The 15878-nt window shown below is 51.4% G+C and overlaps 1 protein-coding gene across 2 annotated transcripts in view; it reads left to right on the top strand.

Annotated features, from left to right (window-relative positions):
• The first annotated feature begins 2922 nt into the window (after window positions 1-2922).
• The window catches only part of EIF3B (eukaryotic translation initiation factor 3 subunit B), an 18921-nt gene continuing 5965 nt past the window's right edge, over window positions 2923-15878 (top strand). Inside the window, exons 1-12 of one of the 2 annotated variants that reach the window (XM_005887327.3) lie at window positions 2923-4086; window positions 7525-7717; window positions 9117-9236; window positions 9516-9573; window positions 9765-9893; window positions 10280-10437; window positions 11126-11257; window positions 11337-11403; window positions 11736-11782; window positions 12970-13180; window positions 14334-14406; window positions 15153-15275. In XM_005887327.3, the coding sequence (XP_005887389.2) occupies window positions 3666-4086; window positions 7525-7717; window positions 9117-9236; window positions 9516-9573; window positions 9765-9893; window positions 10280-10437; window positions 11126-11257; window positions 11337-11403; window positions 11736-11782; window positions 12970-13180; window positions 14334-14406; window positions 15153-15275 (1732 nt within the window). In that variant the 5' untranslated portion in view covers window positions 2923-3665. The remainder of the gene's footprint in view (window positions 4087-7524; window positions 7718-9116; window positions 9237-9515; window positions 9574-9764; window positions 9894-10279; window positions 10438-11125; window positions 11258-11336; window positions 11404-11735; window positions 11783-12969; window positions 13181-14333; window positions 14407-15152; window positions 15276-15878) is intronic. The other variant, XM_070362806.1, reaches the window with a different exon arrangement.

Raw genomic sequence — 15878 nt, 5'->3', positions numbered from 1 at the left:
TCCCACAAGCAGCATGGCCAAAATAAAAACCAAAAAGCAAAGTATGTTCTCTGCTCACAACATAATTAAACCAGAAACCAGATTTGGAGACATATCTGAAAAATTCTTAAATAGGTGTATATTAAGACCACATCTCCAAACAATCTACAGATCTGAGAAGAAATCATAATGGAAACTAGAAAACATTTTCAACGGAGAATACAACATATTATAATTTGTGGGATGTAACTAAAGTAGTGCTTAGAGGGAAAATTACAGCTTTAAATTCAGATGCTGTCATCCTGGTCCCTCCGATCCACAGCTCCCCACCGGCCTCTCACCACCGTTTCAGGACCACTCCTTGGATGGTTATTTCATAAGGTTTGCAAACTGTTGCGTATCTAATTTTATTGAACCATCTACATGTATTGGCTAGAATTATTTTATAAATAAGAGCTTTCCCTCATCAACGGTTTGGTTACTGTGAAATATAAAGATAAAATTAAAAAGGCAAAGTTAACTATATTGCTTCAGTCTTTTATCTATTTTCAGAACGAGACAATGCCCCAGCAATATCCACCTGTTTTTAAAATCCAGCAACGGGATTTTTAAAACACAGCACTACGAACAAATGAACTTAAACATGTCAAACACATACAGCTTTTTATTCTTTTTGAGGCTCCAACTCTTCCAGCAGGGGGCCTCTGGAAGTCCTCCCCACTCCTTCCCAACAATTTATCATAAAAATTTGCCAACGCACAGACATGTTGAGAGACTTTTCCAGGAACAGTTGCCCGCCCACCACCTGGATTTCAGTTGGCACTTCTCTGGCCAGCGCCACCACAGCCGCTCGGTTTCATCAAACCCTTCTCAGCTGAACCTGTATCCTTCTAGGCTTGTTCCTCTGTATTCACATATTTATCTAATGTGTTAGTGCGGGCTGCTATAACAAAACACCACAGCCCGGAAGGCTTAAAGCAACACGTCCGTTTCTCACCGTTCCGGAGGCTGGACGGCCAAGATCAAGGTGCTGGCGTCTCCTGAGCCCTCTCTCAAGAGCTGGGCTCAGGCTGCAGCCAACACGGCTGCACTTTGGATGGAGGGGTCTGGGAGCCGGGTGCTGATTGGCCAGGGACTGGACCTCCTCCACATGGGGGCCCTCCTCAGAGCGGGCTCCTCCATGGGCTGCTGGGGTGTCCTCCGGGAAAGGTGGCTAGCTTCTTTCAGGCCCAGCGGCCCAAGAGAGAGCGCCAGGTGGAAGCTTATCATTTTTAGGACCCACACTTGGAAGTCACATGGCATCACTTCTGCCACCACGTGTCTGTTGGAAGTGAGCGAGCAGGGGCACCCACAATTGAGGAGGGCAGGGTCCTCCTTCTTAGAAACTTCCTGGCTGCACTTCATGGCACGTAGGACTTAGTTCCCCAACCAGGTATTGAACCCATACACCCAGTAGTGGAAGCATCGATTCTTAACTGGACGGCCAGGGAGGTCCCCTAGCTTCCCCTTCTGAAAGGGTGCCAAAGGGTTTCTGACTCTATGGCAGATGTACTTTTAGCCTGACTTCTGTGGTGTTTGACTCCTGACAGTTGCCCCCACAGCACTGCGACTCTGAGACAAGAACTGCAAATGCCTCCTCCCTCTGTACCCCGCACACAGAGTGCCTCCCACTCAGGCCCTGATATACTCTGAACTTTCCCCTCAGCACTCCTCAAACTCTGGAGGGTGGAGGAACTGCGGATGGTCTTGCTGGTTTTCTTGCTAGAACACTGCGGGATGTACTTTGAAAATACACTTTTTTTTTGCATCATGAGCACATTCATAATTTTACCTGCAGAATAAGATAGGAGTCCCTCCGCTGGGAAATAGTAATGAGTGGCTAATATTTACAATACCTGCACACCGGAGAAGTCTTTCCTAAGAAACATGTAGCTGCTCAGCTAAGGTCAGCTGCTTTCAAGCTTTCCGTGAATATCCACTTATTAAGGGGCTTTCCCAGGTGGCTCAGTGGTAAGAATCTGCCTGCCAATGCAGGAGATGCAAGAGAGGAGGGTTCCATCTCTGGGTCAGGTAGATCCCCGGGAGGAGGAAATGGCAACCCACTCCAGTATTCTGGCCCGACAAATCTCACAGACAGAGGAGCTTGGTGGGCTACAGTCCATGGGGTCACAAAGAGTTGGACACGACTGAGCACACACACATTCACTTATTGTTCATTGCTTTGTCACCAATAGCACCTTCTAGAAGAAAAGCGCTGGCAGAGCCCAGCAACCTGTGAAAACTATGGAAGACAGCAGAAAATAGTAGGGTAATTCTGACGGCCAGGAAAAGTTAGTTTCCCTTTTGAAGCCCGTCCCTGGACCACGCACCTCATTTCACAGGTGAGGAGGCCGAGGCAGAGAGGCCGTGGGGCTGCCCACAGCTACAAAAGCTGAAAGACAGGGAGCATTCGAACTCACAGGTACGCAACCTGAGAACCCTGGATCTTTTCTCTTTTCCTGTCACCTGAGGTAAAATACAGCCAGCACTCCGTTTACAGTGTTATCCATTTTTCAGAGCAGAGTTCAGAGGCACGAAGCGCGTTCACACTGTCGGCATCCGGCACTCTATCCGTCTTCCCAAACTGTCCTAAACTCCCGTCCCACCTGCCGCCGCAGCACCGCCTTCTTTTTTAGAACTAAAACATTTACACTGAGCGGTGGCCCGCGTGCTCCACAAAATCCAAAAGACAGAAATGGAAACACGGTATACCTGCCGCGCGCCCCTGCGCCTCAGGTAACTCAGAACCTGGCCGCGCAGGCCACGCCCTCTAACCCCGCCCGCGGCGGCCCCGCCCCATACAGCCCCGCCCCTCGGGCCTGGCCCCGCCCCCTCCCGCGCCTGGCCCCGCCCCGCCCCGTGGCCGTGCTCTCGCGCGCGTCAGGGGGCGGAGGCCCGCGCGGGTCGAACCATGGTGACCATCAGAATGGGGAAAGGGGAATTACAGCCGCCGCGGTGAACGTGGGTTTGAGGGATCAAAGCAGCGCTCATTCCCTTCTGAGTTGCGCCAGGCGGTCGTCCCTGTAGCAGCCTGGGCCTTCTCTGGCTCGCCAGGTATTCCTTCTGTATTTTGGAATCGCCCATTCTTTTGCCCAGTCAGTAGACGAGTCTAAAAGCCGACGTGTAGAGGTGGAACTTGGTAACGTAAGTTAAGTGTTTGGTGAAAGGCCAAGATATCCCAACCAGAGTATTTTGTGCTATCGTTGCCGCGGGCATCAGCGTGTAAGCGAAGGGTGCTCTCGCGCCCCGCGCGCTAGGCGGACGCCTGGTGCCTCCCTGCGGCTTCACAGGTGGTCTCTCCCCGCCGCGCGGCCTGACGGGAGGAGGACGCGGTGCTGCCATGTTGGACGGAACCATCCGCTGCCTGAGGTGGGGCAGCCTGGTTCTCAAGCCGCCTGTAGACTGACCGAGACAAGGGCGCTGCTCCGCCTGGGGCCGGCGCTCGTGGCGGGGGCGCCGTCGCAGTCCGCGGCAGACACAGCCCCGCCCTGCGAGCTCGTCCGGGCGCGCGGGACGGCGTCAGGGCGCGGGCCCCCCCGTGCCCGTGGGCGGCCCCGCCGCACGCACATGGCCGGGAGGTAGGCGCGCGGTGCGGCCTGGGAGAGTCGGAAGCGCGGCGAGACCGGGCGAGGCGGCAGCGGAGGGCCATGCAGGACGCGGAGAACGTGGCGGCGCCCGAGGCGACCGAGCAGCGCGCCGAGCCCGGGCCGGAGCAGGCGGCAGCCGAGCCGTCGCCAGGGGCGGAGGTGGCGCGGCCCGGCGTGCAGGAGGCGGCGGGCGGCGAGGACGCGGAGGCGGAGGCCGGGCCGGGGCCTGAGGGTCCGGCTGAGCCCGCGGCCGACGGGGAAGGGAAAGCCGACGCGACCCCCGGCACCACCCCGCCGCCGCCCGAGGAGTCCTCTGCCCAGCTCGCCGGCGAGGCCCCGGCGGAGCAGGCGCAGGACGCGGCGGCCGAGGCCGGGTCCGAGGGGGCGGGCGGGGATCCGGACGGCGCGGCGGAGGACGGCGGCGCGGACGAGCCCTCCTTCAGCGATCCCGAGGACTTCGTGGACGACGTGAGCGAGGAAGGTGAGGCAGCGGAGCCGCGCCGCGCCGAGGTTCCCGGTCCCCCACCTGACTCCCCGCACCTGGGGAAGGCTTCCTTGAGCGCCTGGATCGCCGTCTTTTCTCCGAAAGAAGGAGGGGAGCAGGGGGAGACAACTTGGCGAGCTAGGCACTGGCCCTGCAGCCGGGAGTTTGGAGGGCGGCGAGGGCCGGCGGCGGGCCCGCAGGAGCCGTGGCCGAGTGTGCAGCGGTGTGGTCATTAGGGCCCGGCCAGGCAGGACGCTCCACGTGCTGCACGGTCCCGGGTGACAGCCCTTCCTCTGAGGTCTGGGTGCCCCGCCAGACCTGCCTGTCAGAGGCCTGAAACTGACTCGGTGCCGTGTCCGTATGGATGGACGGACGCTGTCTCGGGAGTGGGCAGAGCGGAGTGGGCAGACTGGGTTCTTTTGCTCCGGTTGCCCCACGGGAGTGTCTCCTCAGAGAGGTCCTCAGTGGGACAGTCCAGGCAGACTTGCCAGATTCCTGTTCACAGCCCTTTTCCTGAATCTGTAGGCATGCCACCATCCTTCTGTTAGCAATGGTATTCTTGAATTGTAGTATAACTTTGGTTCTGCCTTGGTTCCGATTAACAGGCATTTTTTCTCCTTTTTGCCTGAGAAAGCCTGTCTCCTAAGGTGACTTCTGATGATGCCTGATCTCATTTGTTTTTGTTTTTGCGTTGTTTTTAAGCCGTTGTAACTTTTAAGGCTGGGAGCACATCAATGGATTCCTCTGCGTATTGGCCACGTTATTAAAATGGGAATGAGTGAAACATCATTGAAATAGCTGATGAAACACCAGAGAAATAAGGTGTTGCCACGTAGAGATAGAAAGATTGGCGGGGGTGTCTGATCACTGAGATTGAGTCGGAATCATAAAGAATTTCACATGAGAAAGTTTGGAGAACATAGAGTTGTTTGACTTTGAAACATAGTATATTTTAAAATTGTTTATCAAATGCTTTTTTTTTCTTCCCGTTTTATTGAGAGGTAACTGATGTACAGCACTGTATAGGTTTGGGATAAGCCACATAATGACTTATTTGAAACAATTTTAAAGGTTGTCAGCATTGTCTTATACTTTGTTTCATGAGACAAAAGACATTTCAGCATGAAAAGCAAGAAAGGCTGCACTTGTCCTGCTCCTGAGGACTTGGGAGCCGCTGACCCAGTCCAAGCCCCTCACCCGTTCACCTCTAAGAGAATGTGTGTGCTGGGGAGTCGGTTGCTGAGAGGTAGTGTTGCTTGGTAGCCCGTCCCCCGTCCCCCCAGTTTAGACCACTGTTCTCTTTTACTGCACCAGTTTTTCTTATATTTTAAAATCTAAGTTGTGGTTTTAAAGCTCCTCTTGAGTTCTTCAGTGTTCACTTTTTTTAAGTATTATTTGAACACACCTGATTCACACAGGGTTTCTGCATGGTGTGACAGGATGCTGGCATGCGCACGGGCCAGCCAGGCCAGGTGACTGCTGGGAGGGCCTCTGGAAGCCCTTGTGATCCTGATACTTCCTCAGAGGGGCCTGTGAGGCTCCTGGTCCTAAGGAACTAAAATTGAGCAAGCTGGCTGTCTCCTCGAGGCCAGTGGTTGTAGTCAGGCGCTCATGTGTTTTCTGTTTCATGAGAACTGTCCTGTAGGGTCAGAGAGTGATGCTCAAGGTACCGGTTCTTGTGAAAATGGACTGAGCGCATCCATGGCTCCAGTGCCTTCATCTGCCCCCTCCTCCCTGAGACAGCTGAGCTCTGTCACACACTTGCATCGTAATCACAGCTGTCTTTGTCCTTGGTGCTCAACCAAGCAAAGGTGTGCTAAAGGTTTTGACCAAATGTCTTTGCTACTTAAGTCTTGAGACTTGGATTTTTTGTATTTCTCCTGGAGTCAGATTGGAAATCCATGAGCCAAGAGTAACCAGATACGTGGGCCGTGATGAGAAGGAAATGTTTTCGTGTGGTTACTATGCTCATTCCCTTACTGTGTATGGGCGGGTTCTTGTAAAGCTAGACACTTCAAAAGTGTGGGAAGGAGTCCACGGTTTATATAAGAGCTGAGCTTCTTATTGTAAACCTTGTAAATTAAGACCAGGCTTAACAGGCGATGTAATAGTTTGGTAAGTCAGCTTTCAAAGTAACCCAGGCATCTGACTCCAGTCTCTGTAGGGAAGATGCCCTAATCTGCCTCTTTCTCTCTGTTTCCTCTTTGGTCATGATTTTAGCTTCATTGAAGTTTAAATGGCAGTTCTTTTATCTAAGGTAACGTTTCCAATATCATTCGTAAAGGTGTTGAAATTCATTAGAGGTAGTTTATAACAGGACTTGCCTCTGGAAATTACTCTTTTTCCTTTTTTAAAGACTTTTTATTATTGCAAATTTCAAGCACTAAAAGTGGAGAGAATTCACCTCAACTTTTGAAAATAAAATACAGCAAAGAATATTTTGGCATGTGTCCTTTATAACATGTTGAAATACTTAAAAAACTAGTCATAATTAGGTTCTAGAACACGTAGATACACAGATAATAAGCCTTTGTTCTTCAGCTGTTGTTTAAAAATTACCTTGGACATTCATTTTGCCTGTACAGACAGTCCTGAAATTGTGATGGTTTGAATTACAATGGTTCAAAAGTGAGTTTATTGGGAAGTAACCCCATCATAAGTCAAGGAAAATCTGTGTTACTGAGAACACTTAAGATTTGGGTCCTGTGATTTTAATTCCCGTTCTGTGACGTGAACAGAATGCACTTTGAGCTTTGGCATGAAGTTATGAAGATACTAGTTGACGTTTCTTGCTCTGTTCCAAGCGCTGTTCTGAGCGTTTACGTCTAACGTCTAAACGGCTGGCGTCTCCCAGTGACGGTGCTGCCGGGTGTCCGTCCACCTGGAGACGCCGTAGCCCACGGGACGCACCACTCGCGCTTTCCCGAGCTCTGTAGTCTCTGGTCACCTGGTGTACGTGCCAGTCGCCGTCCCATGCTGTCTGAACCAAGGCTGCTTTTCGTAAAGAACCTGGGTGATGAGTTTGTGACAGAGGTGGGTCGGAGAAGGCTTACCACAAGCGTTCCTCAGCTCACTTTGTTTTTGTTTTTTTTTCTGGTAAAAGTCCATCCTCTTTCCTTCTTCAGTGTTAAAGGCTCTTTTTAAAAAATTGATTTGGGCATAGAGGGGAAAGTTTAAAAAAATTTTTTTTAATTCATTGAATATTGTCTATTATTGACATATCTTGACTGTTAGGGGCTTGTAAAGAGTTACAGTCCTCCCAATTATTTCAAGTTTAAATTTTTAGTCAACCCAGGGCTGTGATATTGTAACGTTCAGAGCAAAAGCATTCAGATTAATTATTCATTTTTTACTTTTTTGAAATGTGTTCAGTGTGCTAACCTGGTGCATTAACTTGGTCAGAGAAAGTCACAGGCACACCTTCCCCTCCTGCAGAGTTACTGGCGGATGTGCTCAAAGACCGGCCGCAGGAAGCAGACGGAATCGACTCGGTGATCGTGGTCGACAACGTGCCTCAGGTGGGGCCCGACCGCCTGGAGAAGCTCAAAAATGTCATCCATAAGATCTTCTCCAAGTTTGGGAAAATCACAAACGATTTCTATCCAGAGGAGGATGGAAGGACAAAAGGGTGAGTGATGTCCTCCAGCATGGACGTGTGGTTTGTTTTCTCGGCAGCTGATGCCGTGAAGGCAGTGGTGTGCTGTGGACTCTGGTGGGTTGGGGCGCCTGGCAGCCTCGAGAGCCTCGGGGCAGGGACCATCAACAGGGCCGGGGGGAGAAGGACCTGGGCAACTGGCTCTGAGTTGGGTTTTGTGAGTCGGCTGCTGAGCTGCTGGGACATCAGAGCTCGGTCTCTTCTGTCCTTAAACAGTGATTGATCAGAGGTAGATCCTAGGCAAATCTGGAGGTTGGCAGGGCTTCAGGAAAATCTGACGTATTTTGATTCTAAAATATGCTTTTCTGCCACATTTTAACATCTGAAATGGGGGTATTCCTTAGAGTCTAGAAGAAAGCATTGTGTCATTGTTCAGTTAGTAACTCTTTTTGTGCTGTTACCTAAAATATCGTGTCTTTTAAAAACGATAGCATGAGGTATGTGTCTTGCAGTCTGCTTTTTAAATTCCATATTAGGTTTTCTGTGTTGGTAAATGTAATTCTGATCGCTTCCTTGTAAATGCTGTGGTGCTCTGTCCTGGGACAGTTTGTCTATTTTCCTGTCAACTGTTTCGAGCAGCAGTTGGGACAGCCCTGTGCCTGTCCTCTTCTGGGTACAGGAAGAGTGTGTGCCTGCGGCGCCTCTGGGCAGTCCCCAGTGAAACCCGAGTGGTCGTACTCAGCCGGCAGTAGTCAAAGCTCGGTTGGTTGCTCCACACACTTGTCAGACTTTCTCCATTAAAATTTCATAAAAACATCAACCTCTGAGTATGGGCAAAGACATCTTTTATGGGACAGGAATGAGAAAGTAGTATAAACTTCATTTTTTAATTTCAGATTTAGAAACTGCCTAGAATAGTGTTAATTTCTTGGAAAACTGATCACACACAGGTAATGTTTCGTGCTTCAGAAAGGCGGGAGGAGACCTTTTTTGGAGCAGTTGCATGTGTGATTTTTATTAAAATGAAACATTCTCTGAGAGCCTTTGTGATTTTGCCTGTAACACACAGTATCAGACTATCCTTGTTTTTTATAAACAGCTTTGTTGAACGATACTCGACACTCAGTTAAGTCAGAGTTTTAAAGTATACAGTTTCATAAGTTTTGATGAACACGTACGTCCTTAGAACGGTTACCATAGTCAGAGTAGTGAGCATTTTGGTTAATTTTAGAGGCATTGGATCTTGTGTTGGGATTCTGTTCATGTTTAGAGCTGCTCTGCTAGGGACCTGACTGCTTCTGGGACGTGGCAGGCAAACGGGTCATGGATGCTCATGGTGCGTACAAGCCCTGTGGGGCCCTGGGTGTGTGGAGCATGACCTGCTTGTTCTTTGGGTCTGCACGCTTGTGAGTTGCCCTCTCCCTCGATTCAGGTATATTTTCCTGGAATACGCATCCCCTGCCCACGCGTTGGACGCCGTGAAAAATGCCGATGGTTACAAGCTTGACAAGCAGCACACGTTCAGGGTCAACCTCTTCACCGATTTTGACAAGTAAGTCCTGACTCAGCCCAGGAGAGCCTGGACACCTCCCTGAGCACGCGTGGCCGGGCCTTTCTGCCCCAGGGGCCAGGGGGTACTAGTGGGCTCTCAGGAGGCTGCACTCTCCCGTCAGACAGTGCAGGGGCATTTCACATCCCCCCCACCCCCGAGCACCCCCTCGCCAATAATGACCAGGCAAAGCCTGTCCTTTCCCTTTGCGGGAGGGGTGCAGTACTTCCTGGCCGAGGACCACTCACCTTGTGGTCATCTGATGTGTCACTGATCTTCCAGGTACATGACCATCAGTGATGAATGGGATATTCCAGAGAAACAACCTTTCAAAGACCTGGTATGTTGCATAAAATCTGTATGTAACTAGAAGAAATGGTGGCTAGCCTCTTGGCTTGAAGTGGTGACTTCCTTAGGAATTAACGGTGCTGAGTGGATTTGTCACGTTGCTAAGTGCAACACCGTGAATGTGAGTTTTCTTTGGCTAAAATTAAGGAAATGTGTTCCATCCCTTGTGCTTGGCTCCTTTAGGGGAACCTGCGCTACTGGCTTGAAGAGGCTGAGTGTAGAGATCAGTACAGCGTGATCTTCGAGAGCGGGGACCGCACTTCCATATTCTGGAATGATGTGAAGGACCCAGTCTCCATTGAGGAGAGAGCGGTGGGTATTTGCTGCCGGGCAGGGTTTCCTTAACAAAGAAGGGTGTGGTGGGAATCCCTGGCGGTCCAGTGGTTAGGACTCTGCGCTTTCACTACCATGGGCCTGGGTTTGACCTCTGATTAGGGAACTGAGATCCCACAAGCCACGTGGCACAGCCGGGAGGAAAAAGAGGAGCGTGGTCCAAGAGCAGGTGAAGTGCCATGTGCTCTGAGGCTACTGCTCTTGACAGCAACTTTTATTCTTCCAGCTTTGAAACAAGTCCTAAGAAGTGAATAGGCTTCTTGTATTTTTAGTTCAAAGTTTGGGAGCTAAATTCATCATAGACTTTGGAGCCTTTGTGTTTGGCTTTTTTGTTGTGTTAACATTGGTACTGGCTTTTTCCACAGCGATGGACAGAGACATACGTGCGTTGGTCTCCTAAGGGCACCTACTTGGCCACCTTTCACCAGCGAGGCATTGCTCTGTGGGGGGGAGAGAAATTCAAACAGATTCAGAGATTCAGCCACCAAGGGGTTCAGCTTATCGATTTCTCACCTTGTGAAAGGTAAGCTGGTATAAAATGGCAGATGGAGTGCCGCCAGCCCTCTGTAGGGGATTTTCTAAAGCTTTATTTTGCAGTAATTCCCACTGTCAAGTAGAATCATCACAGGAGAGCACAGAGGACTCCTGTGTGCCCTTTACTGTGAGCGGTTATGTGTTGTTGCGTTGGCTTCATCACCTCCTCTCTCCACACGTTTGCGTAAAACCCCGTCGTCTAACAAGGGCCTTGAGCGCCCGCTGCCGTTGGTGTCCACTGCGGGACCCAGCTCTTTACCTGATTAGTCCAAGGAAAAGAAAGTGTGAGCGTGCCACATCGCTCCTGCTGCTAGTGCACACCTCGGACTTTGGTTGGGAACCCGCTGGGCCTTTCCGTGTCCTGATTTTAGCAGAGAAGCGTGACCCTTGGAGTACTCCGTGGTGCCAGGCAGGACTGAGTGGTGTGTGCCCCAGTGGTTCTGCTCTGTATTTGGAGTGGGCTCTCTGGACTGGATGACGTTTTGGGGGATCCTGGAGGGCAGAGAAGGTGCTGGTTGCATGAGTCTTGACTGCTCATCCCAGGAGTCTCCCACCCTTGTGCCTGGAGTCACGTTCGGGAGCACAAGCCTGTCACTCCCGCCACAGCTGGTCCTTGACGCACCCTCACAGGAGAGGAGGCGGGGGTGCAGGGGGTGATGCTGCGCCCTCTGCTGCAGGTACCTGGTGACCTTCAGCCCCCTGATGGACACTCAGGATGACCCTCAGGCCATCATCATCTGGGACATCCTCACCGGTCAGAAGAAGAGAGGTTTCCACTGTGAGAGCTCAGCCCACTGGCCTATCTTTAAGTGAGTGGACCCGGGTAGCCACGGTGGCCTCTGTGCCCCTCTTCATCGACCAGCTTGGCACTTCTTTTTTTCTCCTTAGGTGGAGCCACGATGGTAAATTTTTTGCCAGAATGACACTCGATACTCTGAGTATCTATGAAACTCCTGTAAGTGGCTGATTTGATTGCCTGAGCTGAGCTGCCCTGTCGGGAGCTGTCGCGGGCGCAGAGCTTTCCTTAGTGTGTGGGGTGGCCTCCGGTTTCTGGGCCTTGCAGGTTCTCGGGCCCTGGTTCGGGTCTCTGCTGCTGCGGGGAGCTGGGGATGGGAGTGGCTGGACGGGCCCTGGAGGGTGTCTTACTGCTCTGGGTCGTCACTCCCCAGTTGGTCTGTCGCCCTGTGCCAACACTGCCCCCCTCAGCAAGCTCACGCTGTAACGAATGTATGTGCTGTTGAGGCAGCGGTCTGATCTGACGCCGTTGTCACCTCGTTTTTTCCATAGTCTATGGGTCTCTTGGATAAGAAGAGCTTGAAGATCTCTGGCATAAAGTAAGTGACTCTCAGCACGGGGTGGGGCGGAAGTGCGGGTTGACTCCCTCCTTTAGCACTTGGCTCCTATAACGTTGCAGAAAATGCTGGTGCCAGTCAGGGGACATGGGGGTGTCACCGTGGGCTTGTGCCCGTCACGGGGCACAGGGGTGTCACCACGGGCTCGTGCCCATCACAGGGCACGGGGGTGTCACCGCGGGCTCGTGCCTGCCGCCGCGGGCTGCTCGTTGGCGGCCACGTCAGCATTCCCTGCCCCTGCTTATAGGGATGTCTCGAGGGCTGCTTCCTTTCATGTTCCCGCCTGGGGACCAGAGACTCAGGGGCACAGCCTTTAAGGAAGAGGAGCCTCCTCTTTGTCAGGGGTCTCCATGTCAGTCTGATGGTTTGTGCCATGGGTTTGCTTGGCCTCTGAGCTGTGTCTGGTTTGGTCTGTCAAAAAGTAGGCACATCTTTATCTGCTTGAAATCTCTGGGGGCAGTGAGAAATACCAGCAGTGCAGGGGAAGCGCACGTTTCTTACTGTTCTATTATATTTATGATACATTTCTTATTTATATGTATACTGTATAAATACTATACAATATTTATATATATACTGTCCTATATATATATTTATATATATATTGTGGTTTATAATCAAAACTGGGCATTAATTGGCAGTAAAAGCAAAAGTGAAGATGCTCTGCGTGGACAGGAGCTTGTGGATTGTTTGTTAACGGAACTTTTTAATTTTTGCAGTGAAGAGAACCGCCCCTACTTCTTCCTCCTCATCCACTTTTTAACCTGGGGTTTCCCCCTTTGACCCCGTAATGAATGTTCAGAAATCAACAGCTGGTCCATCGGCCTAAAGTTTATTTTACCTGCCTTGTGGTGTAGAGTGTCAGTGCGGTTTCAGAGCCTGGGCTTGAGTCCCGTGACCCGTGCTGGTGGGTGGTGGTATCAGGACTCGCTCCTCACTGGCACAGTGAGTCTGGCAAAGCCTCCAGTTGTCCTGGGCACAGCGGGCTGCACAGGAAGTCCAGAGTAGGCCTCTGGAGGTGGGCACTCAGGGTACCGTTGCTCCTGCCGTTCTGGGAGGTGAATGTGCCAGCGCCCTGCGTTGCACAGTGAGTGAGCTCTTTCATTCCTATGCCTTCCTCATCATGGCTCAGCCGGGCCTGGTAAACATTTTATTTTCTTCTTCTGCAGAGATTTTTCTTGGTCCCCTGGTGGTAACATAATAGCCTTTTGGGTGCCTGAAGATAAAGATATTCCAGCCCGGGTAACCCTGATGCAGCTGCCTACCAGACAAGAGATCAGAGTTAGGAACCTGTTCAACGTTGTGGATTGCAAGCTGCATTGGCAGAAAAACGGAGATTACTTGTGTGTTAAAGTAGACAGGACTCCAAAAGGCACCCAGGTAGGTGGACACCAGTGGGCGGGCTCATTCCTTCTACAGCTCAGTTTGGGGAGGCGGGGCAGTGTTATGGATTTTTTTGGTTCAAACTTAAGACTTTCTTCAGGCCCACCTGGCACCAAAAGTTAGCTGTCGCGTCGTGGCTAGAACCGTTACCATATTCCAGCAGAGGAGTGTAATTCTTTCCTATAAACTGAGTGCGTGATGCGTCGCTTAGTTGACATAGGTCAGAGCTCACAGGAGAACACCGGGGAATCTCCAGGCACCTACCTTCCTTCTCTGTAGGTGTTAAAGCAGTACATTGTTTTCTTCAGGTTTTCCTTTGGAAGCAGAGTAGCATGCTTGACACAGTTCTGCATCCAGACTTTGTTTGTTTGCCTCATTTAACATTTTGGGTTTTTTTCCTTCTAATGGAAATATTTATTTCTTTGACGATAAGTTTCTGAGGTGTGTGGTCACGTAGCCATGCAGCAGCCACCACTCTCTTAACCTCAGAACATTTCCATCTCCCGTGCCAGCCGTCACCCGGCTCCTGACACCCGTCACCTGCTTGCCCGCTCCCTGTCTCTGGGCGCTCCTGTTCTGGACATTTCTCATGAGTGGAGTCATGCTCTGTGGCCTTCCGCATCTGGCCGCCTCCTCTGCGCACGGGGTGCAGGCTCACCCCTCGCCGTTTTCCGTGGCTGAGCATGTGTACTGTGTCACATCATGCTTGCCAGTTTATCCCTTGGTTGGCATGTGGGCTGTTTCCATCTTTTGGCTATTACGGATAATGCAGCTTTTTACATGAACATGGACGTTCCACTGTTTCGAAATAACAGTTGGATCAGTCCCAGTTGGTGGGCCTTTGGGGCACTACAGGAGGTTTGCAGAGAAGCCACAGTGCGGATCCTTGGGCCCATCTGCTGGAGGTGACCTTAGGGCAGGTCTTGAAGTAGGGTCTGGGTTGAGGCCGAGGGGTGTTCTCCAGACACTGTACCCGTCTCTGCCTTCCTCATCATTTGAGAGGTCTCATTGCACCGCTTCAGTCACTGCCGATTTTCACGTCTACCAGGTGTATACGTTTAATCTCTCATTAAATTCTTAAGTTGTCCTTTGAGTCTTCCTCATGCTTTCAGTTTTCAGAATGTCACCCCTTCTTTTTTCTTTTAAACAGGGTGTTGTCACAAATTTTGAAATTTTCCGAATGCGAGAAAAACAGGTGCCTGTCGACGTGGTCGAGATGAAAGGCAAGTGTCTCCGTCCTGCCCTGAGGCTGAGTGGCCACCAAGCCGTCGTGCCCACTCGCAGCGCTTCCCTGCGAGTTCGCGGCCCTGGGCAGGCTGGCCGAGGTCAGGCGTCTGTCTGTTACAGAGCATACGTTGGTTCACGGTTTCTTTGTCCTTCCCAGCTTCAGTCTCTTAGCCTTTCCAGTTGCCAGGTGAAGAGACGCCCCCCTTTTTTTCATTCACACCACGTGATCTGCTTACATAGCAGAGGGACACAGGTTCAAGCCCGGTTTCACGCTTAGGAGAAAGTGTGAAGAGCAGGTTTTCATCACACCCCTGCAACGCAGCTAAGGGCTTGTCCTCTTACATATGAAAGTTCTCAGCTGAGTAGCAGTGTTTTGGTTTTTTGGACTCCTGAAAACTTGAGACACTGTCTCTGCCTTTAGGTCGAACATTTAGCGTGTATATCCTGTTTTGCTGGGGAGAGGAGGAAGGGAAGGGAAGGTGCTGCCTGGTAGAGGGCGTGACCCTGTGTGCCATGAGGAGAGAGAGGGGGCTCATCCACAGGCCGCCCCGCCCCTGTGGCAGGAGATTGGGGCATGCCTGCCGGCCGTGGTGGCTCCACAGGGTTCAGCGTGCTGTCTTTGGCCTGTGCTGCTTGTGGGCCTTTTAATGAACCTAAGAATCTGGGGCGTCTCTGGTTGAACAGCCTTAACGGAAAATGATGTTCTGTGACCAAGGAGCTCACCCTTTTTTCCTGGCCCTAGAAACCATCATTGCCTTCGCCTGGGAGCCGAACGGAAGTAAGTTTGCTGTGCTGCACGGGGAGGCGCCTCGGATATCTGTCTCCTTCTACCACGTGAAGAACAACGGGAAAATTGAGCTCATCAGTAAGCAGCTGAACGGGAGCCTGGGGCAGAGCTTGGTTATTGCTTCTGGGAGAGTGCTTGGCTGGACAGAGCGTCCTGTGGGCAGCTGGTGGTGGCACTGAGGGAGTTTGCTGCAAAGGACAGGCCTTTTGTGCACTCCTGAGCAGCGGTGTTTATGGTAGCATCATTCTGTGATGTCGTCAACTGGCTGTCACAAAACTGAACGTATCATTAGTTCCCTTTGTTATGAAAGGAAATGTGGATAACAGAAGAGTTCACGGCCTCCTGTAGTAAAGTAGGTTATGATACGGCAAGCGTGCAAGTGCCTCTGCTTTCCAGGCCCTGCAGCCCTGCCTCCCCTCACAGGGTCAGCCTGCAGATCACCATAGTGCTGGGGACTGCTGAGCGGATTCGCGTGGATCCTTTCCATCCTGCCCTCCCTGTCAGGGTGGTGCTGCCCCCCTCCCCACCCTGCCCCCCCTTCCTGAGTAAAGAGACCAGGACCAGGCCCCACCCCTTCAGAACGTGAGCATTGGGTTGGCATTGGGAGAGATGGTGGAATTAGTTTCTTTCAGTTAAAAAGTGAGTCATTAGAATGGATTTTTAGGCTTTGGGGGTCATATA

Source organism: Bos mutus, chromosome 25 (assembly GCF_027580195.1).
Source record: "Bos mutus isolate GX-2022 chromosome 25, NWIPB_WYAK_1.1, whole genome shotgun sequence".
NCBI lineage: Eukaryota > Metazoa > Chordata > Mammalia > Artiodactyla > Bovidae > Bos > Bos mutus.
Note: the sequence above shows the minus strand (reverse complement) of the source record. Positions and strands in the feature narration are given on the sequence as shown.